The 21,556-nt window shown below is 38.4% G+C and overlaps 1 protein-coding gene across 1 annotated transcript; it reads left to right on the forward strand.

Annotated features, from left to right (window-relative positions):
* The first annotated feature begins 664 nt into the window (after positions 1-664).
* CCT4 (chaperonin containing TCP1 subunit 4) lies at positions 665-15,484 on the forward strand. The gene is made up of 14 exons (XM_036873415.1): positions 665-946; positions 4,658-4,710; positions 5,180-5,269; positions 6,215-6,323; positions 7,308-7,450; positions 8,751-8,872; positions 9,221-9,353; positions 10,371-10,510; positions 11,544-11,640; positions 11,723-11,833; positions 11,925-12,055; positions 12,194-12,428; positions 14,544-14,657; positions 14,894-15,484. Exons 1-14 carry the CDS (start codon positions 820-822, stop codon positions 14,906-14,908), a joined length of 1,620 nt encoding a protein of 539 aa, XP_036729310.1. The 5' UTR covers positions 665-819; the 3' UTR covers positions 14,909-15,484.
* The last annotated feature ends 6,072 nt before the right edge of the window (positions 15,485-21,556 follow it).

The following is a 21,556-nucleotide window of genomic DNA, read 5'->3' on the forward strand; positions in this document are numbered from 1 at the left end:
TTTGCGCCACACGGCTTGCAGGATCTCAGTTCCCAGACTAGGGATGTAACCCGTGCCCCCTCAAGTGGAAGCACTGAGTCCTAACCACTGCAACACCAGAGAATTCCCTATAATAACTTTAAACGGAGTATAATCCATGAAAAATTTTAATCACTGAGTTGTACACCGGAGATTAATACAATGTTGTAAATCAACTATACCTCAATTAAAACAAGAAAGGGGGAAAAAGAAGTCACCCCTGCCAACCTCTCTTCCAACTCGCTTTCAAAATATATAAAACTGAATAAAATACACGTCTACCGCCAGTAAAAACCGACTCAGCCCTGCCCCACCCACCCGGGAGTGACTCCCGGTGGCTACAACACCTAGCGGACAGGTCCAGCTTGAGTTAACAGAAGGGACCTCAGGGCCAAGGAGGGGGTAGTGCGGAGATGAGCTGTCCCAGCACCAGCCTTTACAATCGCAGGCGGTCCTTTCTGCCTCCCAGGAGCCCGCCCACCGCGGCCCCCGTCCCCCCCGTGCCCCCCGCCCACTGGGCCTCAGGCCAACAGCTCCCAACAGCCCCAAAATCCACGGCGCGGCCGGCGCGGCCGCCGCACCCGCCGCATCCGCCGCAACCGGCATGCAGCGGGCAGCCTTCTACGTCACGGCGGCGCCGGGCCTCCAGGCAGGCCCCTTTCCCCGCCTCCTCCTCCCGGCGCCGGTGCCGCTTTCTGGAAGCTTCGAGAAGGCGGTGGGCGCTTACTGTTAGTCCCGGGCCAGCCGGAATCCGTGTCCATCCGTCCTGCCAGAGCTCACGCAGACCCGTCCAAGCTTGCCATGCCGGAGAACGTAGCCCCCCGGAGCGGGCCGCCCGCCGGGGTTGCCGGCGGCCGCGGGAAGAGTGCCTATCAGGACCGCGATAAGCCGGCCCAGATCCGCTTCAGCAACATCTCCGCGGCCAAAGGTATCGCTGCCCGGCCTAAGCCGTGGCCCTCCGGGCTTAGCTGTGCATTCTCACTCCCAGTCTTGGATGGGCATGATTCGTTTTCTGTTCCTTCAGATGATCCCCTGTGGGCCTCCCATAGAATAAGCTCAGTGCAGGGATCCTCCTGTCCTCTGCCCATGATTTCCGACCCCGAGTATGGAGGCCTTTGGACTTGCCTCATTCTGCGTCTTAGACGTCCATAATTTTTCATGCCGGGCCGTGCTGCATTCATTCATCCTATTTAAGAAAGGGGCCGAGGCCCGCATGCAGCGGTCCACTGGTAGAATGTTTGAACAATACTTTTCAGTTTTCTTGTTCTTATTAAAAAACTTCTTTCAGTACAGCGATTGAAATGAATTCGGGTAAACTCTCCGCGCCTTAAATTGGGGCGGGGCCCATTGTACTGGGATGTGGGGAACCAACCGACCCATCTTGTTTGAGAATAATTATGAGGCTGCCTTGTGCTTTGATGTCCTCTCTGCACGTGCAACGAGCAAATGGAGAACAGTTTGGCCTTTGGTGGAATTTAAGAAGTCCTGAGTTTCATTCAGTTACGTTACTTCGTGGCTTTGTGACCTTTAACCAAGGTTTCTTATAAAATCGGGGAGGGAAAATTGCCCTTTTTTTAAAAAAGGGAGTTGTGAGGATTAAGAGAAGTCGGGTTGAGGTGGAAGAGTCTGGAAGGAAAAGTGAGAACAAATGCTTAGAGATCTTGCCGTTATGTGTATTGGCTACAGTGAGTATTTCATTCTGGTTAGAGCATAAGGTGCATGAAGAAATGAGAGGTGAGATCGGAAAGGTAAAGGGCCGAATCTGGAAGGGCCTGGTGTCTTGGAAAGGGTTTAAAACAACTCGCGCAGCTACAGATTGTTCTTCAGTGTAATGAGATAGTACCTAACTTGGAGGGTTGTTGTGAGGATTAAATGAGAGAGCATATGAAGAGCCAGATGTATATAAAGTACAGCCTTACAAATATTTGAGGTTATTTGTCTAGGTGACTGAGGGTGTGATGTTGCTGCTGGAAGAAACAGGTGCACTGAAGGGAGGATGGTGGAAGAAGAAAGAATAGGTTCTCATTTGAGCCTAAATGAGTTGAGGAGGTCAGAATGACCAGATGGGTAAATTTAGGAGTCATTTGGAAGTTCAAGAGAGAATATTTACCTGGAAATAAAAGTTGGTGGATAGTTATCTAGGGAGCATAGTTGAAGCTTAGATTTATTACATTAGAAACAAGATGTTAGATCAATTCTGGGGCTGTTGGGGGGGGGTGGGCAAGAATGCTATATAATATGGTAGATTTTCAACAAACGAGGATACAAGATGGGACGTTTACTTTGGTAGCTTTTGAAACATCAGTGCACAGAGAATTAAAACTGGACGAGGGAGGTATGCATATAGGAAGAAGAGGCCACCTATTTACCTATAAACATGACCCTTACATCTTAAGTGAGGAGAGCTCGTGGAACAAAGGGGCACTCGTGGTCTGTCCAAGTCAGGCAAAACCCTACAAACTGGTTGAGAAAAGCTTTTGCCGGATGCATCTTTAGCGTAATTCATGGAGCCAGTTTATTTTGCTAATAACCAAAAAGCATATTAAGTACCATTGGTTGGTGATATCAAAACCACACACACAAAAGTAGTAGTGGTCGTTTAGTACTATTCAGCACGAGTCATTTAACATATAATTGTGTACTACACAGTATGTTAAACTACAAACACTTTCAGAGAGGTAATCAGTCTAGAATTTTTTATTTTTTGCACAATGTGTCTTTCTAGAGTCTTCACATAGATGAATATAAGGGCGCATTCTTAAAATGAATTGGTCTGCTTGTAGAATTGTGGCCATGTGGGTCCGCTAAAATCACCTGAAAGGGTAAGGATGGCTGAATAATTAGGAAATGCAGCCCCAAATTATGAAATAATTAAGTAGAATATAATTCTTAAACTATACCAAATATTTTCTCTTACCCTCTTTAAGATTATGTATTTTTTTTAATTATTACTATTATTTTTTGTTTTGGATGCGTTGGGTCTTCGTTGCTGCGCGCAGGCTTTTCCGGCTTATCTCTAGTTGCAGCGAGCCAGGGGTACTCTTCATTGCGTTGTGCAGGCTTCTCATCGCGGTGGCTTGTCTTTGTTGCAGAGCACGGGCTCTAGGCACGCGGGCTTCAGTAGTTGCGGTGAGCAGGTTCTAGGGTGTGCGGGCTTCAGTAGTTGTGGCGTACGGGCTTAGTTGCTCCGCGACATGTGGGATCTTCCTGGACCAGGGATAGAACCCGTTTCCCCTGCATTGGCAGGTGGATTCTTTACCACTGCACCACCAGGGAAGTCCAGATTATGTGTTGTTTACACAATGAAGGGGAAGCATTATACTAGTTGTGGAGTATACCAAAATGGGGCACTATCTTAGCCCTTTGTATATGGGGTGAAATGGTATATGAGAAAGGGGAAGGCGGACTTTCCTGGTAGCGCAGTGGTTAAGAATCCACCTGCCAGTGCAGGGGACACAGGTTCGAGCCCTGGTCCGGAAAGATCCCACATGCTGTGGAGCAACTAAGCCCGTGAGCCACAGCTACGGAGCCCGTAGAGCCCATGCTCCACAACAAAGAGAAGCCACCACAACAAGAAGCCCACGCACCACAACAGAGTGTGGCCCCCGCTCGCCACAACTAGAGAAAGCCCACACGCAGCGATGAAAACCCAAAGTAGCCAAAGATAAATAAGCCAAAAATAAATAAAATTAAATCTTTTTTTAAAAAAAGGGTGGGGAGATTTAATCGTTTGTCCTGGACCTGTCGCAGTAAAGGGGATCAAGTACATCAATTACAATTTCTCTTAGAAAATAATAAGTGGATCAATAAAATAGAAACATGCTCATGGACAAGTAATAAGAAGAATGGAGTGGTAGACTATATGTCCAGAGATGGTTAATAACATAGTAATGATGACTAAAGACTATGATTTTAGGGACTTCCCTGATGGTCCAGTGGTTAAGATTCCATGCTCCCACTGCAGGGAGCGCAGGTTCGATCCCTGCTCAGAGAACTAAGATCCTGCATGCCACACGGCGTGGCCAAAATTTTTTAAATAAATAAAAAATTTTAAAAATACTGTGATTTTAGATTTGGTTTTTTAGTTAAGGTTTTGAGGTTTTGTTTTTTTGTGGGGTTTTTGTTTGATTTGGTTTTGGGTTCAAAGAGGGTTTTTGTTACTGTTTTTTAAACTGTGGTCCATCCATATACCAGCTTCATATTAGTAAACAAAAGTCTTTGCCCTCAGAAATTACACTATAGTTGGGAGAGACAGGGTAAACAAGCAAATTATATAGTTGTCCTATTATTGCGGCTTGTTTTAAGGAATGGAGAAAATAATATAGTCCTCATTCAGAGCGCATAACTAGGTTATACCATTTTGATACTTAAAGGAAGATTAGGTGAACCCTCAAAATTTATTCTACAACATGCAGAGTACAAGTGCTATGTATAGTGATTTTAACAACAAAAAGTGAAGCGTCGTACAATTAAAGGAGTAAAATAATCACTCTGTTTCCAGTAGATTATTATTAGACATTGAATTTTCTTTAGTGAACATGGTGAATTGTCCACCATATTCTAATAAGAACAAAATGATTATTTGAGGGTAGAAATGCTCTTTAAAGAGTCTTGATTTCTTTTTTTCTTCTGTTTACAGCCGTTGCTGATGCTATTAGAACAAGCCTTGGACCGAAAGGAATGGATAAAATGGTAAAAGGCTCAGTCATTCATTACTTACTGAGTGCTGCTGTTCATACTGCAAGCGCTGTATAGAGGGTTAAGATGTGCTGTTTAAAAAGTAAAGTGTTAGAAAGGCTTTGAGAGTTCAGAAAGGGATAGATTACTTTGGGATGAATGGGACCTAACTATAATTCATGTTTTGTTTATGATAATGATTCTTTATAATATCTTTTCTATCCCTTTTTTGGTGTCTCAGTTCCTTCACTTTTAAGTAGGAAAAAACCCAGCTATTTCATTTGCAAAGCTGGACTATTACTGCGTATTCTTAAATCATTATACCAATGTAAGGGAAAACAGTTTGAAATTAAGCAAACATAAGTTAACTTCTGTACAAGAAGTGTTAAAATTAGTAGAGCTTTTAGGATTTCACATCAATACTGGATGAAGAAAACAAAATTTTTGAAATATAACTTTCTTTTTAAAAAAACAAACTTTGTAGATTCAAGATGGAAAAGGTGATGTGACCATTACAAATGATGGTGCCACCATTCTGAAACAAATGCAGGTGTTACATCCAGCAGCCAGAATGGTAAGTATAATTTTTAGGTGGGGTTTTGTGGGTTTTTTTAAGTGTATTGTTTGATATTTGGTAAACAGTTAAATTTTTTTAATTTAATCACATGATATTGCTTAAAACATGGTGAAAATTTTTCCTTTTTTATGCTAAACAGGCATATTTTTAGGATACGTTGTATGCCTAGCATTATGTTCTCCAGTGCAAGTTGTAATAAAACATGAATCTCCTTGTCTTTGTTCACAGCAATGTGCCACACATATGAGGAAAGAAGAGAGAAAAACATGAAATTGTACAAATTAGTTCAATGGGTGTTAACTGAAAGAGAGCAAAATAATTTTAATTGTTTGCAAAATAAATCTTGTGTTTAAACTTGTGCTGACATTTATTTTTAAAAGCAGTTTCTAATTCAGCTACAGATCATAATGGTGATTGCAGTGTCAAGTGAGAAGTCACCATATCAGCAAAAACAAATTCCTTAGAAGTTCCTATCTGTTAAAAAGTCTCTTTTAATTAGTTAAAGATGACTGAAAATGAATCAGATTATGCTTCCTGCAGGGTCAGTTTAGATAAACTTGGCCAAGGATTTCAAACTGACAGTATTCTCTCATCTGAATGCTGCATTTCATAGCTTCTGAGTCTACAGGGTAACCATAGTTCTTTTAAGTACTGGGAAGAAAAAATTTACAACCCTTAATCTGAACTGGAAATCATAATATAGCTTGTTATAAAGTATGTAAGTAGAATTTTGCATGCCACAACTATATAGGTCGTCATTTTTAAATGAGACCAAGGTGGACAGCGAATCAGAAGTCAAGTATATTGAATCTTACAGTGTTGATAATAATCAAATTCTATATGTGAACCTCATGGTGAAGGTCATTGATGTTATATTTGAATTAGATGTTACTGGGTTCTCATAGTTCTCATTGAGCAACTTGACATGTTCTGTTCACTTAGCTGGTGGAGCTATCTAAGGCTCAGGATATAGAAGCGGGAGATGGCACGACATCAGTGGTCATTATTGCTGGCTCTCTCTTAGATTCCTGTACCAAGCTTCTTCAGAAAGGTGGGTAGGACATAGGACATGCTTTATTACTGAATAAAGGCAAAAAAATATTAAGTAATATGAGATTTACAATTTAATTTGGAGCAGAATTTTTTTTTTTTTTTTTTTTTTTTTTTAATTTTATTTACTTATTTATTTATTTTTGGCTGTGTTGGGTCTTCGTTTCTGTGCGAGAGCTTTCTCCAGTTGCGGCGAGCGAGGGCCACTCTTCATTGCGATGCGCGGGCCTCTCACTATCGCGGCCTCTCTTGTTGCGGAGCACAGGCTCCAGACACGCAGGCTCAGTAGTTGTGGCTCATGGGCCTAGTTGCTCCGTGGCATGTGGGATCTTCCCAGACCAGGGCTCGAACCCGTGTCCTCTGCATTGGCAGGCAGATTCTCAACCACTGCGCCACCAGGGAAGCCCTGGAGCAGAATTTTTTAAGCAGGAATTTTTAGATTAAATTTTGCTATATTTACCATATGAATTAGAAATTTTTTTCTTTTTGCTTCTGGGTTTGGTTTTGGGGGGGGTTGGTTGTTCTTGTTTTATTTGTTTTTGTTTTGGCTAGGTTTCCTTTTGAATGGAACTTGGTAAAATTTTGCTTTTCAAAAATGACTGGTTGGTGGTGTACTAAACTTAAGATATAGATGAGAACTGTGATTTAGGAGAGAAAGTATGGGTTCCTGCTTTGGTAAATAGTGCCTAAATGTAGTGACTCCCCAGTCACTTATTCTAATTATTATGTAGATTTGTAGAGTTTTGAAAAGTGAAAAATTGGTTTTAGTCTTAAATATCACAGGAGTATGTAATTGATCTATTCCAAATTAAATGGAAATAAATTATTAGACATATTAGTGGTTAAGGTTATTCAAATCAATATTATTTAAGATTAATTTAAAATTTATGACTACTTTGAAATTTTAATGAACAGAAATTTTAAGTCATGTCAAATATGAAGTTTATCTGTTACAATTAAATAACTAACCTTTCACAAATGGCAGGGATTCATCCCACCATCATTTCTGAGTCATTCCAGAAGGCTTTGGAAAAGGGTACTGAAATCTTGACTGACATGTCTCGACCTGTGGAACTGAGTGACAGAGAAACTTTGTTAAATAGTGCAGCCACTTCATTGAACTCAAAGGTGAGACAAGCACTATGGGATCATTGTAAAATTACAGTTTAAGGTTCATTAAGAAGCACAGCTGTGATTTTTATCTTTATTTATTTATTTATTTATTTTGCATTGGGTTGTCATTGATGCGTGCGGGCTTTCTCTAGTTGTGGCGAGCAGGGGCTGCTCTTCGTTGCGGTGCGCAGGCTTCTCATTACGGTGGTTCCTCTTGTTGAGGAGCGCGGGCTCTAGGTGCGAAGGCTTCAATAGTTGCAGCACGTGGGCTCAGTTAACCACTGCACCACTAGGGAAGTCCCTACACTGTGATTTTTGATGCTATACAGTTCATAAATGTTAACTCTCAAGAGTGACTAGGTAGCTAATTTGTGTAACTGAATTAGTTCAAGTAAAATTTATTCCTTCAAGGCTTTCAGGTAAGTTGTAGTATCATCATTTTACAGATGGGAAAAGAGGTCTAGTAAAGTTGTGTAACTTATCCAAGACCCACTAATAAGAGGCAGAACTGTGATTTGAACCCAAGATAGGGCTGCCCATCATGGTCCATCTCTTAATAATATCTATGCTGCTTTTCTTATCAAACTTAAAGAAGTGATGTTAGTTTAAATTTCTTGGGAACTCATGTCACCTGATTTCTGTTATGTTGTGTGTCACACCCCCACCCCATTCTTTTTCCTTTTCATCAACATTATTTGTATATTAAGTGGAAAGCTAGATAGTATTAGTGATATTAAGTAATATTATTGATAAATGTCCCCAGAACTAATATAGACATAATATCATAGTGGTTACAAGCATTGGTCATAGAACCTAGACTGCTTGGGTTTAATGCTGGCTCCACTTAATTAAGCTGTTTCAGATTTTTCGTCTGAAGGTTGAATGCATATATGAATGTACAGTGCTAAAACCACTGCCTGACATATAATACATGCTCAATAAATGTTAACCATTAGCTATTTTTGTCAGCCCCTCAGTAATAGGGGTGCACATATATAACATCTGATCATAAATTCATTTTAGATAGGAAACCTCAGCATAAAATTAATTTGTTCTTTTGGACTTCCTGTAGAATTACTAGTAATCTAGTCAATCCTGACTACTATATTAATAAAAGAGGAACACAAGCATATGTTTTTAAATGGTGACTGGCAAACCTGAGTGGAAAAGACAGTTTATATGGAATGTTTTCTCATATGCTCTCCACCCCAGCCAAAAAAATGATTGAGATTACTTCTTGAATATCTTTATCATTAAAGAACTAGGACTTTTTGTGTTACAACACTGACTTTATTTTCTTTTTTAATAATTCTAGGTTGTCTCTCAATATTCAAGTCTCCTTTCTCCAATGACTGTAAATGCAGTGATGAAAGTGATTGACCCAGCCACAGCTACTAGTGTAGACCTTAGAGATGTTAAAATAGTTAAGAAACTTGGGTAAGCATCTCTAATTATAACTTTAATAAAAATTAGTTTTGAAAGTAAACATAAGCTCTTGCCAAAAATAAGTTAAATGAAAAATACATAGGTGAAAGTCACATACATTTGGTTGTTTTGTTTTCATGACAACTTGTGTTAATGTGGGAATTTCAAGAATTTGTTTATATTCCCTAATGGTGGCAGGGCAGTGGTGTGATCGGAGAGGTTCAGGAATGGGGCACTAATAAATGTGAGTGAGGCTGAAGCACATTTTATCAGACTGATGATTTTTAATCTGTTAGCAATCTATTAAACTTGCAGATTTCCGCCCCCTCATAACTATCTCCTCATTTTCTTTTTTCTTAGTGGGACAATTGATGACTGTGAGTTGGTGGAAGGTCTGGTTCTTACTCAAAAGGTGGCAAATTCTGGCATAACCAGGGTTGAAAAGGCTAAGATTGGGCTTATTCAGTTCTGCTTATCTGCTCCCAAAACAGATGTAAGTAAAACCAAATGAAATGATTCCTTAGGTGTTTGACTTTCTAATAACGAAATTTTTCTTTTTATAAAAATAGAAAATGCTGATACTAGTGATAAAAAGCAAGGATCTAAAAATAGTAAAATTTAGACAAAAGTAGAAAATGTTGGATGCCACACATGATAAATCTATAATCTCAGTTGGCTATTTATTGAAATTGAGCGTTCACTTCACAAATGAAGACAAATAATGATAGGGATATCTATGAAACAATAAAAATAGGTTACGTGAAAGTGATAGTATAAGTGGACTTTCCAGATTCTTTCTAGCTTTCTGAGAACAGAAACCTTCACCCATCCTTCCCTGGCAAGCAGATTTTTTGTCTTTATGTTTTGCACAATGGAACTTTAAAACCAGTTTATTACCCATACTCCGAAAAACACAATTTTTTATTATTCCCATATCTATCAGTCGTAAGTACCATCCCCTGAAGGAGTGGTTGATCTTTGTCATCTCATTCAGGTTTGCTCTCATTTTACATTGTGTTGGCATACAAGTTTCCTGTTGAGTCGTTTGTTTCCCAAATTTTAACCCACATAAAAACGTTGTTTTGTAGGTCTTTGATATAACAATATTTGTCCTTCATAGTTCCTTCATAGTTCAGCATACCAGTTTTTTTTAACAATCCATAGAGTAAAAAGGATGCAACTGAAATTATTGATATTTCAGTAATATGTAAATTCATATGAAAAGAATTGACATTCACGAAATAGGATAATCATTCTTATGTTTTATGATCACCAAAAATGTACTTGTAAAAAATAAGACAGCAATTTGTATAGATGAAAGTAAAAAACCTGAGTTAAGTTTTGTGTATATTCCTTTCTCTAAATTTTTTCTGTGCGTGTCTATATAATTTCTTGTTTGGTATGATTTTGGTTGAATTTATACTATACATAATATTTTCATTAAAAGTCTCACTTTTTTGCTTAAGGACTCTTAAAATGCAAATTATTAATATGTCCTTTTTCTGAACAGATGGACAATCAAATAGTAGTTTCTGACTACGTCCAGATGGACCGAGTGCTACGAGAGGAGAGAGCCTATATTCTAAATTTAGTGAAGCAAATTAAGAAAACGGGATGTAATGTTCTTCTCATACAGAAGTCTATTCTAAGGTGTGGGGCTATTTATTTTGTTCACCTCTTAATGATAATTGATTTTGGATCCCTTCTAGCAATTTTTAAAGAAACATTTGAGGTGGGTAAACCACTAGAAATCTGGAATGAATCTGTATTTTAGGGTATTGTATTCTGGTAAATGATCTAAAGTGAGTTCTCTTCGTGTTATGATCATTTAAATGTGGGATATATTATCCTTCTAAACCAAGATCCTCACTATCAAGTGAAAAGCTAACTTTAGTCTAAAATTAATTAGCTAGCTAAAATTTTAGAGGCATTTATTTAAAGGTCCATGCAATAGCTTGCCTTGAAATTTTAGAAGTTCTTTTGGGGGAAATGCTGGATAGTCCATGGATTGGAAGAATTCTCCAAAGTTTGAACTGATCCCTTTTTTGTTTGTTTTCAGTGTTTTCTTCTAATAGGTAGACACATTCTCATGTACTATATTAATATGTTATACCAGAAAGTATTATGGATGCTCTTGATATAGAAACCTTAATGAAGAGGTGGAATACCTGGTTCTAAATACAAGTTATGTAATAGCTAGTAACCTTGAATAAACTGCTCTCAAAACTCTGTGCTTATTTGTAAAACAAGGATAGTAATATCTGCCCTTCAGTATCAAGGGTTGTCAGGAGGATCATTCCAGGTAATTTGTGTAAAAGTGTATAAATTTGTGGAGTCTTGAATTACATCATACTTAATTTCTAAATTCATAAAGCATCGATTGTTATTATCAGAGTTATACTTATTTAGTATTAAGAAAAACGACATAATTATCTTTTTATTGTGTGTTTTACAAGTCATGTCATCGGGGTACGTTTTAAATATTATCCATTAGAAATCTTATTTAAGAATTTTGAGGTCATAAACTTGGTAAGCTGTTTAAAGCATCTTCCTTCACAAATAATCTGTTAAATCATTGGCCATTTAAACAACAGTAAAATTACTAAAACCGTAAAAAAGGAGTTGAACAGCAAAGTTTTTTTTCTAACCTAGTATTGACATAAGCACTGATTTTGTATTTTAGAGATGCTCTTAGTGATCTTGCATTACATTTCCTGAACAAAATGAAGATTATGGTGGTTAAGGATATTGAAAGAGAAGACATTGAATTCATTTGTAAGGTAAAATATTCTTAGTATCTGTATGTGTGAAAATGTTCACTATTCAGACTTCTCAATTTGTGGATTTCACTATTTTTCCCAGACTATTGGAACCAAACCAGTTGCTCATGTTGACCAGTTCACTGCTGACATGCTGGGATCGGCTGAGTTAGCTGAGGAGGTCAGCTTAAATGGTTCTGGCAAACTGATCAAGGTAACAGTATTAAAATTAAGCTTCTATTTGCTTGGGTTTTTTTTTTTGTTTTAATCCTTCAAATACCTAATTAAGAGTTTGTTTACTAAAGATTACAGGCTGTGCAAGCCCTGGAAAAACAGTTACAATCGTTGTTCGTGGTTCTAACAAATTGGTGATTGAAGAAGCTGAACGTTCCATTCATGATGCCCTATGTGTTATTCGCTGTTTAGTGAAGAAGAGGTAACATTAAATTACCAAGGAACATTTTGAACATAAAAACTTGTGTATTTTTATTATTAAGGTATAAATACTAAGTTATTGTTTAAAAATAGCTTTCTGTTGGATAAAATAAGCTAAAAATATATTTGTGAATTTCAGGGCTCTTATTGCAGGAGGTGGTGCTCCAGAAATAGAGTTGGCCCTGCGATTAACTGAATACTCAAGAACATTGAGTGGTATGGAATCCTACTGCGTTCGTGCTTTTGCAGATGCTATGGAGGTCATTCCATCTACACTAGCTGAAAATGCTGGCCTGAATCCCATTTCTACAGTAACAGAACTAAGAAACAGGCATGCCCAAGGAGAAAAAACTACAGGCATTAATGTCCGAAAGGTAATAATTTAATCATTAGTTACTGCAGAAAATGTTGATTATTATAAAATACTAAAAGCTTCATAATTGTCGAATGAAAGGCTTTGTAATTAAAAATAGAGTTAACCTTGGATTTAAGTATAAGACCTGCAGGTTAATTAATGTATGCCATCTAGTGAGAATGAAGATGATGCCTTAAGTGAGAAGTATTGTTCATTAAGTCTGCCATCTAATGGTTGTACAACTTTTTAGCAAGTTACTTAGTCTGTGCTTCAGTTTTCTTGGTTGTGAAAACAGGGACTATTAATAGTTCCCTCCTAGGCCTGTGAGGATTAAATGGATTACTAATTAGAAAGTTCTTACAAAGATGCCTGGTGTGTAGTCAACCATTGCTGCTGTTGTGAGCACCAGCCTAGTGTAGTTGTATAGGGTAAACACATAGAACAATAATAATTTCCCCTTTTGTATTAATGTTTTATGTCTCCTTTTATTGAGAAGACAAATAATATGTAATGGGAAAAAACTGACAATCCAAGATGATATTTTTTGAATGGTTACAGAACTCAAAGGAGGGCACTACCTGGTTAGGGAAAGTTTCATGAAGCTGCAGCCTTGGTTGGTAGGGAATGAAAAAGTTTCAGATGGAGAAGCAGTGGTTTACAGGTAAGAGGGACCAAGAAGTTACTCATTTTGTCTAGAGCAGAGGTTATATGGTGGTCATACAGTGGACTTTAAGATTGGAAAGATCAGATAAAAGCTAGAATGAGGAGTCCTTTGAGTTGTTGAGACAGGCATGGGTGTTTGTGTTCTTTTGTGTTTTAATTCCAGTAGTTGGGAGCCACTAAAGTTTTTTTTTGTTTGTTTTGTTTTTTTTTTAATTTTTTAAAAATTTATTTATTTATTTATTTTTTATTTTATGGCTGTGTTGGGTCTTCGTTTCTGTGCGAGGGCTTTCTCTAGTTGTGGCAAGCGGGGGCCACTCTTCATCACGGTGCGCGGGCCTCTCACTATCGCAGCCTCTCTTGTTGCGGAGCACAGGCTCCAGATGCGCAGGCTCAGTAATTGTGGCTCACGGGCCCAGTTGCTCCGCGGCATGTGGGATCTTCCCAGACCAGGGCTCGAACCCGTGTCCTCTGCATTGGCAGGCAGATTCTCAACCACTGCGCCACCAGGGAAGCCCCCACTAAAGTTTTTTTAACCAAGAGGCTAAGGTGCTGAAAAGAGTATTTTAAGGAGGGAAGAATGGAGACAGGATCACCTGTTAGGACCATCACCAGTAATCCTAGGATAAAGGTGACTAGGATAGTGGCAGTAGGAATCTAAGAGTGGGAAGTGAGAATGATGTAAAGGCAGGGTAGAGCAGACATGGCCAAATTCAGAATTGGGAATCAGATGATTTAAAATCTTATAACTTTTTTCTTTAATTGCAGTATAGTTGATTTATAATATTGTGTTAGTTTCAGGTGTACAGCAAACAAATCTCATAATTTTTAATAACTCTGATCATCTACGTAATTTTTGCCAGGATACTCTTTATTTTTTTATTTTTTAATAAATTTATTTTTTATGTATTTATTTTTGGCTGCGTTGGTTCTTCATTGCTGCACGTGGGCTTTCTTTAGTTGTGGCGAGTGAAGGCTACTCTTTGTTGCAGTGCGCAGGCTTCTCATTGTGGTGGCTTCTCGTTGCGGAGCACGGGCTCTAGGCGCGCAGGCCTCAGCAGTTGCAGCACGTGGGCTCAGTAGTTGTGGCTCGTGGGCTCTAGAGCACAGGCTCAGTAGTTGTAGCGCACGGCCCGGCATGTGGGATCTTTCTGGACCAGGGATCGAACCCATTTCCCCTGCAATGGCAGGCGGATTCTTAACCACTGTGCCACCAGGGAAGGCCCTTTGCCAGGGTATTTTTAACTAAAAGATGCTTACAAGGAGTTGTTTTGGAGTTAGGCTTGGAATTCAATTTTTCCAAATTTTAGTTGAAGTACAACCTACAGCGTAGAGAAGAGCTTAGTAGAGAGTATCTTACTCTTGACTAGACTAAGGGAAAACTAAGTTTGAGAGGCCTTGAGGTTTACTGGTAACTGTAGTTGGTGATATGTATCAGTTACAAACACTAAAAGCAACTTGTACTGGTTTGCAGGGTGGTATTTCCAACATACTGGAGGAACTGGTTGTCCAGCCTCTGTTGGTTTCAGTCAGTGCACTGACTCTAGCAACTGAAACTGTCCGGAGCATTCTGAAAATTGATGATGTGGTAAGTATATATAGGTCGTGAATTTCCCTACAAGGTCAAAAAGGCATATTTTTGAAGAGCTGGGGTGGAGGGCAGTAAATGTTGTTAGTTTGCTAGTCATCAGGGTGAAAACAGTTCCTACTTCTAGTCTTTTTTCACCTATAAAAATAGGGAGATTTGGATAACCACCTTAAACATCTTCCATGCTTAAAATTCTGTCCTTACAGGTTTTGAAATCTAAGTTTTTCTCTTTTCAGGTAAACAGTCGGTAACATGGATAACACTGGCTGACTGGCACCATCATGGCCACTAATAGCGCAGCTGGAGTGGAAGAGCACCTTGGCATTCCTTGTTGTTTGGAAGGTTGTTTCCTTTACAAATTTCTGGGCCTGGTCTTCCAGCTGGCATTTGCTTGAAATTGTATTGACACAGTTCGATGAAAACATTAAAAATATGGTTTCAAAGGGCAGATTAATTGATTGCGCTCCTGCATTACCCCCACTGCCCTGCCCTCACAACCTCTGTTACCTCTGATCCTCTTGAGAAATCTGTATAGGAAGGGAAAGAAGAGTTCGCACTTACCTGTTAACTTCCTTACGGGCTTAATCCTGGGTACTTTTAAGTTTTCTGTTAGTTTTTTAACAGAAGTATTGAGAAGGAAAAATGGCCCAATATGCTCATCACCATGATAAATCCCTGCTTACAATAATATATATGCTGTTTGAAAAGTTAACAATACAGAAGAAAAGTGAAAAATGAGTCTTTCTCATGCTACTCCCTTTCTCCAAGAATAACCACTGTTGTGTTAATTGGGATTCCTTCTGAAAATAAAAACGTAGCAAATCTTATTTGTACAAAAAGGATTCATAACTAGTAAGTCTTTTTCCAGTGGTTTAAAACATCTTTATTGCGTCTACCCTGATCAACAAGCATTGTCTTGCACCATGAATGGTGTAAAATCTAACTAGTGTCCGTCCTTGCTTTAGCCACCTTCCAGTCAATTCTGCATACACTATATATATAGCTAGTGATCTTTTTAAACTTGTCAGGCACTCCTTTATAAAAGCTTTCATGGGCTTCCCTGGTGGCGCAGTGGTTGGGAGTCTGCCTGCCAATGCGGGGCACACGGGTTCGAGCCCTGGTCTGGGAGGATCCCGCATGCCGCGGAGCGACTAGGCCCGTGAGCCACAGTTGCTGAGCCTGCGCGTCTGGAGCCTGTGCTCCCCAACAAGAGAGGCTGCGACAGTGAAAGGCCCGCGCACCGCGATGAAGAGTGGTCCCCACTTGCCGCAGCTGGAGAAAGCCCTCGCACGGAGGCGAGGACCTAACACAGCCATAAATAAAATAAATAAATAATTTAAAAAAAAAAAAAAAAGCAACAAGAGAAGGTCGGAAGTTGGAAGTCATCTAAAAAAAAAAAAAAAGCTTTCATGACTTCTGATTGCCTTTGGAGAAAGGCCAGACCCTTAAGGTGGACCACAAATTGGGCCTCTGTAATCTGGTATCACACTCAACCATCTTTCTTTTGTGTATTTCACAAAAGTGTTATGAAAGCAGCTGGGGGGAGCTCCTTCACATCTGGAGAAAGAATTTCAAACGAGCCTGAAGCTTGGTTGTGTCTGACAACTCCAGTAGTTAATTAAAATGACTAATTTGGTAAATGGTAAATTCAGATAAGTCTTTGGATAGTCTGGAATTTAATAATTCAGTGATTATCATTTTAGTGGGTATTAGGAGCTTGCTGTTAAAAAAAATCATAGCTGCCATAAAACAACTGAATTATGTATATCCTAAATTTTTTTTTTTTTTGGCTGCATTGGGTCTTCGTTGCTGCGTGCAGGCTTTCTCTAGTTGCAGCAAGTGGGGGCTACTCTTCGTCGCGGTGTGCGGGCTTCTCATTGTGGTGGCTTCTTGTTGCAGAGCACGGGCTCTGAGCATGCGGGCTTCAGTAGTTGTGGCTCACAGGCTGTAGAGCGCAGGTTCAGTAGTTGTGGTGCATGGGCTTAGTTGCTCCACAGCATGTGGGATCTTCCCAGACCAGGGCTCGAACCCGTGTCCCCTGCATTGGCAGGCGGATTCTTAACCACTGTGCCACCAGGGAAGCCCTATCCTAAATACTCTTTTTTTTTTTTAAACTTTGGATTTATTGATTGATTGATTGATTGATTGATTGATTGCTGTGTTGGGTCTTCGTTTCTGTGCGAGGGCTTTCTCTAGTTGCAGCAAGTGGAGGCCGCTCTTCATCGCGGTGCACGGGCCTCTCATTATCGCGGCCTCTCTTGTTGCGGAGCACAGGCTCCAGACACGCAGGCTCAGTAATTGTGGCTCACGGGCCTAATTGCTCTGCGGCATGTGGGATCTTCCCAGACCAGGGCTCGAACCTGTGTCCCCTGCATTGGCAGGCAGATTCTCAACCACTGCGCCACCAGGGAAACCCCTAAATACTCTTAAGTGAGAATACTTTAACCAAAATTATTTATATTGGAACTTTTAATTAAGAGTTATTCAGCATCCTTATGTGTGTCTGTGTCTTAGGCTATACCTATATATCTAAATATATGAGTAGTTTATATTTAAAACCTTGTAAAGGGAACTCTAACAAGACAAACGTTTCCTAGTCATTTATTCTGTTAAGTTTGATGTAAATTAAGCCACTAACTATTTAGGGTTTGGCTTGGGTTTTACAACAGTTTATAAAATAAGTTATGTTTTAGGAAATGGAAGCCCAAATGACAAAACTCAAAATAGTGGTTTGATACAGTTAAATAATTCTATAGTAATGAAAGGGAAATGTATCCTGTTAAATATTTAAAAGGTATGCTTTTAACAATGAGGAAGGATGACTATCCTAATGAGGCAAAGGTTTTGCATACTTTTTTCCTCTTGAGTACTATTTATTCCTCACCCTCAGTTTTTCTTTTCTTTTTTTTGGCCACACGCAGCAAGGCTTGCAGGATGTTAGTTCCCTGACCAGGGATTGAACCCCGGGCCCAGGCAGTGAAAGCACCAAGTTCTAACCACTGGACCACTAGGGAATTCCCACCCTCAGCTTTTCATTAAAATGAAAAAATTTTAATATAGTGAAGTTCAAAGAATAGTATGAACACCGTATACCCTCCACCTAAATTTAACTACTTCGGCATTTTGCCATTAAGTCAGTTCTGTAACATGTATAACTAAAAATCATGGCGTGCAAAATTGTGCAATAGAAATCACAGGGCTTACAGAAGAAATGCGGTTGAGGCACAACCGCAAAACTTAATCAGCAACGCAAAAGGAACCTGATAAAACAGTTTTACAGATGCTAAATGGTTAACAACTGCATAGTATATTAAATATGCCACTTGGAAACACCTCAAGTTGTGGAAGTGGCTGTCGGAAGTAGGAGCTAACGTCATTGCAAAGTAATAGAAGGAGGGTTATCTGAAACCTGACAAAGTTGTAATACCTGATGTGATGAGTGTGGCTCATAAAAGTTAATTGATGTCTCTATTTTGAGGTATAAGTGTGTGGTTTTGTGTGTTACTGGGCAGTTTGATTCAGATAGATGCATTTTTCTGTCTTCGCTTTTTTTTTCAATTGTCATTTAATTTTTTTAAAAAATGTTTATTTATTTAGGCTGTGCCGGGTCTTAGTTGCTGCACGTGGGATCTTTAGTTGCAGGATTGCGGCATGCAGGCTTCTTAGTTGCGGCATGCATGTGGGATCTAGTTCCCCAACCAGGAATCAAACCCGGGTCCAGTGCATTGGGAGCACAGAGTCTTACCCACTGGACCACCAGGGAAGTAAGTCCCTGTGTTCGCTTTTTTCTTTTGAGGAAATGACACAAATGTGAAACTGGGATTTTGCTCAAATTGTTCACTTGCTACTTAAAGATTCTTCGTATTTTGACAGTTTGACTATCGTGTCTTAAGTGTGGGTCCCCTTAAGTTTTCTTGAGCTTTTTAGAGGTACAGATTAATATTTTTTCCATCGGTTTTGTTGAATTGAGATAGGGATCAAAGTTCCAAAAGACTGAGTTGGCTAGAAGTTGTGGGATGAAGTACTAGAAAACAGGAAGCTTTACAGAAATAGTTCCCAGACATGTGTAGAGGTGTAGCCTTGAGTATTTGGCTGAGTATTATTTCTGTGTCTTGGGTAACACTAGAGTTCAAGGAACAACCAATGAAAAGCAGTAGACTGAAGTTTACAACAGGCTAGGAATAGTTTAAATTCTCATTAGCCAAATTGGAGAAACCTTGCAATATACAGGGACTGAATAGAGCCTTCAGAAGGGTTCTGCCTTAATAGCGAGGCTAAATTTGCCATAGAGTAAAGATTGCTGTGGACTCTTCATAGCAAAGGACTTCTTTAAAGGATCAAACCAATCCCAAGCAACATACCTATGTATCTGAACAAAGCTTAAAACTCTTAAAGGATACAATAATATAAAATTCACAATGTCTGGTATTCAATCAAAAATCATCAGTAATGTGAATGGATAAAGAAGATGTATATATATATACAATGGAATACTAAGCCATTTAAAAAGGATGAAATTTTGCCATTTGCAGCAACATGATAGACTTGGAGGGCATTATACTAAGTGAAATAAGTCAGAGAAAGACAAATACTGTCTGATGTCACTTATATGTGGAATCGACAAAATACAACAAACTAGTGAGTATAACAAAAAAGAAACAGTCACAGAACAAACTAGTTACCGGTGGGGAGAGAGAAGAAGCGGGGGCAATATAGGGGTAGGGGAGTAAGAGGTATAAACTATTAGGTATAAAATAAGCTACAAAGGTATATTGTACAACACAGGGAATACAGCCAATAACTATAAATGGAGTAAAACCTTTAAAGATTTGTGAATCACTATATTGTACACATGTAACATAATATGGTATAGCAGCTACATCTCAATTTTAAAAAGGGCATCAATATGAAAAAAAAATCAGTCATGCAAGTGAAAGCACAGTAGAGAGTAACTCAAAGCCATATGGAGAAATAAAGATCTCAACAAAGGTAATTACATGGGCAATATAAAAGCTAGTGTTTTTGTAACAACAGTTTCTAACTACTTTTTGTCTTCTATATGATTTAAGAGAGTGATATATTTAAAGAAAAAAATTAGTGTAAGTTTTACAAACTTTGGTTTGTAACTTCAAATCTTGTTTTCTACATTTAAGAGAGTAATGCACTTAAGAGAATTATTAGTTTATGTTTTGGGGCACATAGTGTATAAAGATGAAATTTTGTGACCTCAAATGAAAGGTGTATGAACAAAGCTATGAAGGAGCAGTTTTTGTATGCTGTTGAAGTTAGTTAAGCTGCTATAAATTCAAATTAGAGGGTTATAACTTTAGGATATTAAATGTTATCCCAGTGGTAACCACACGTACACACAAAGTATAGAATATATACAAAAGGGAATGAGTAAAGAATTTAAACAATTCGCTATAAAAAATTAAACACAAAAGACAGTAAATCATAAAATGAGGGATGAAAAAACCTATAAGCCATATAGAAAAGAAATAGGAAAAAAACAGATGAAAGTTCCTCCTAACCAGTAATTAAATGTAAATAGATTAAACTCATCAAAACAGAGATTGGCAGAATGGATATAAACACATGATCCAACTATATGCTGTCTATAAAGACTCACTTTAGATCCAAAGACAAATATATTGAAAGTGAAATGATGGAAAAAATATATTCCATGCACATAGTAACCAAAAGAAAGGAGTGGCTCTACTGATAACAGACAAAATAGAACCTAAAAAAAGTCACAAGAAACAAAGGACATTGTGGAAATACAACAATTAGAAATGTTCATGCACCCAATGACAGGACATCAAAGTACTGTGAAGCAAAAATCATCAGTCATGCAAGTGAAAGGACAGTAGACAGTAACTTGAGGCTGTATGGAGAAATAAAGATCTCAATAAAGGTAAATACATAAGCAGCATTACTGGCAATTGAAGGGAGATATAATTATAAAATAATAGTTGGAGACTTAAGTACCTCACTCACAATAATGGACAAAACAATCAAGAAAGTAAGGAAATAGAAGACAGCACAGTAAACCAACTAGATATAACACATAACACTGCTCCACAATAAGAGCATACATATTCTTCTCAAGTACACATGGGACATTTTTCAGGATATGCCATATGTTAAGCCACAAATCGTTTCAATAGATTTTAAAAGGTAGATAGCATACAAAGTATCTTCTTTGACCACAACAGGATGAAGTTAGAAATCAATAAGGGAGGGAAGAGTGGAAAATTCAAAAAATTGTGGAAACTAAACACACTTTTCAACAACCAATGGGTCAAAGAAGAAATCATAAAAGAAATTAGAAAATACCTAGAGATGAATGCAAATGAAAACACAACATACCAAAACTTATGGGACACAGCAAAAGCGGTGCTAAGAAGGAAATTTATAACTATAAAACGCTTTAAAAAATAAGAACTCAAAACAACCTAACTATACAACTTTAACTAGAACTAGAAAAAGAAGAACAAGTTAAATCCAAAGCTAGCAGAAGGAAGGAAATAAAGATTAGAGCAGAGAGAAATGAAATAGAGGATAGAAAACAATAAAGAAAATTGATGTTTGTTGGAAAAGATCAATAAAATTAACAACTCTTCAGCTAGATGGATTAAGAAAAAAAGAAAAATTACTAAAATCTACAAGAAATTAGAAAATACTTAGAGATGAATGCAAATGAAAACAACATACCAAAACTATGGGACACAGCAAAAGCAGTGCTAAAAAAGTGAGGACATTACTACCGATTTTACAGATGTGAAAAGGATTATAAGAAAATATAATGAACAATTTGTATGCCCACAAGTTAGATAACCTGGATCGAATGGACAAATCCTAGAAACACAAAACCTACCAAGTCTAAATCATGAAGAAAA

This window comes from Balaenoptera musculus, chromosome 13 (assembly GCF_009873245.2).
Source record: "Balaenoptera musculus isolate JJ_BM4_2016_0621 chromosome 13, mBalMus1.pri.v3, whole genome shotgun sequence".
In the NCBI taxonomy this organism is placed as follows: domain Eukaryota; kingdom Metazoa; phylum Chordata; class Mammalia; order Artiodactyla; family Balaenopteridae; genus Balaenoptera; species Balaenoptera musculus.

Excerpts from the sequence above, each read along its gene's own strand:
- CCT4 (XM_036873415.1), top strand. The coding sequence starts at position 820 with ATGCCGGAGAACGTAGCCCCCCGGAGCGGGCCGCCCGCCGGGGTTGCC. Across the intron at positions 4,711-5,179 it reads CGAAAGGAATGGATAAAATG|ATTCAAGATGGAAAAGGTGA; the intron begins GTAAAAGGCTCA and ends CAAACTTTGTAG. Across the intron at positions 5,270-6,214 it reads TACATCCAGCAGCCAGAATG|CTGGTGGAGCTATCTAAGGC; the intron begins GTAAGTATAATT and ends CTGTTCACTTAG.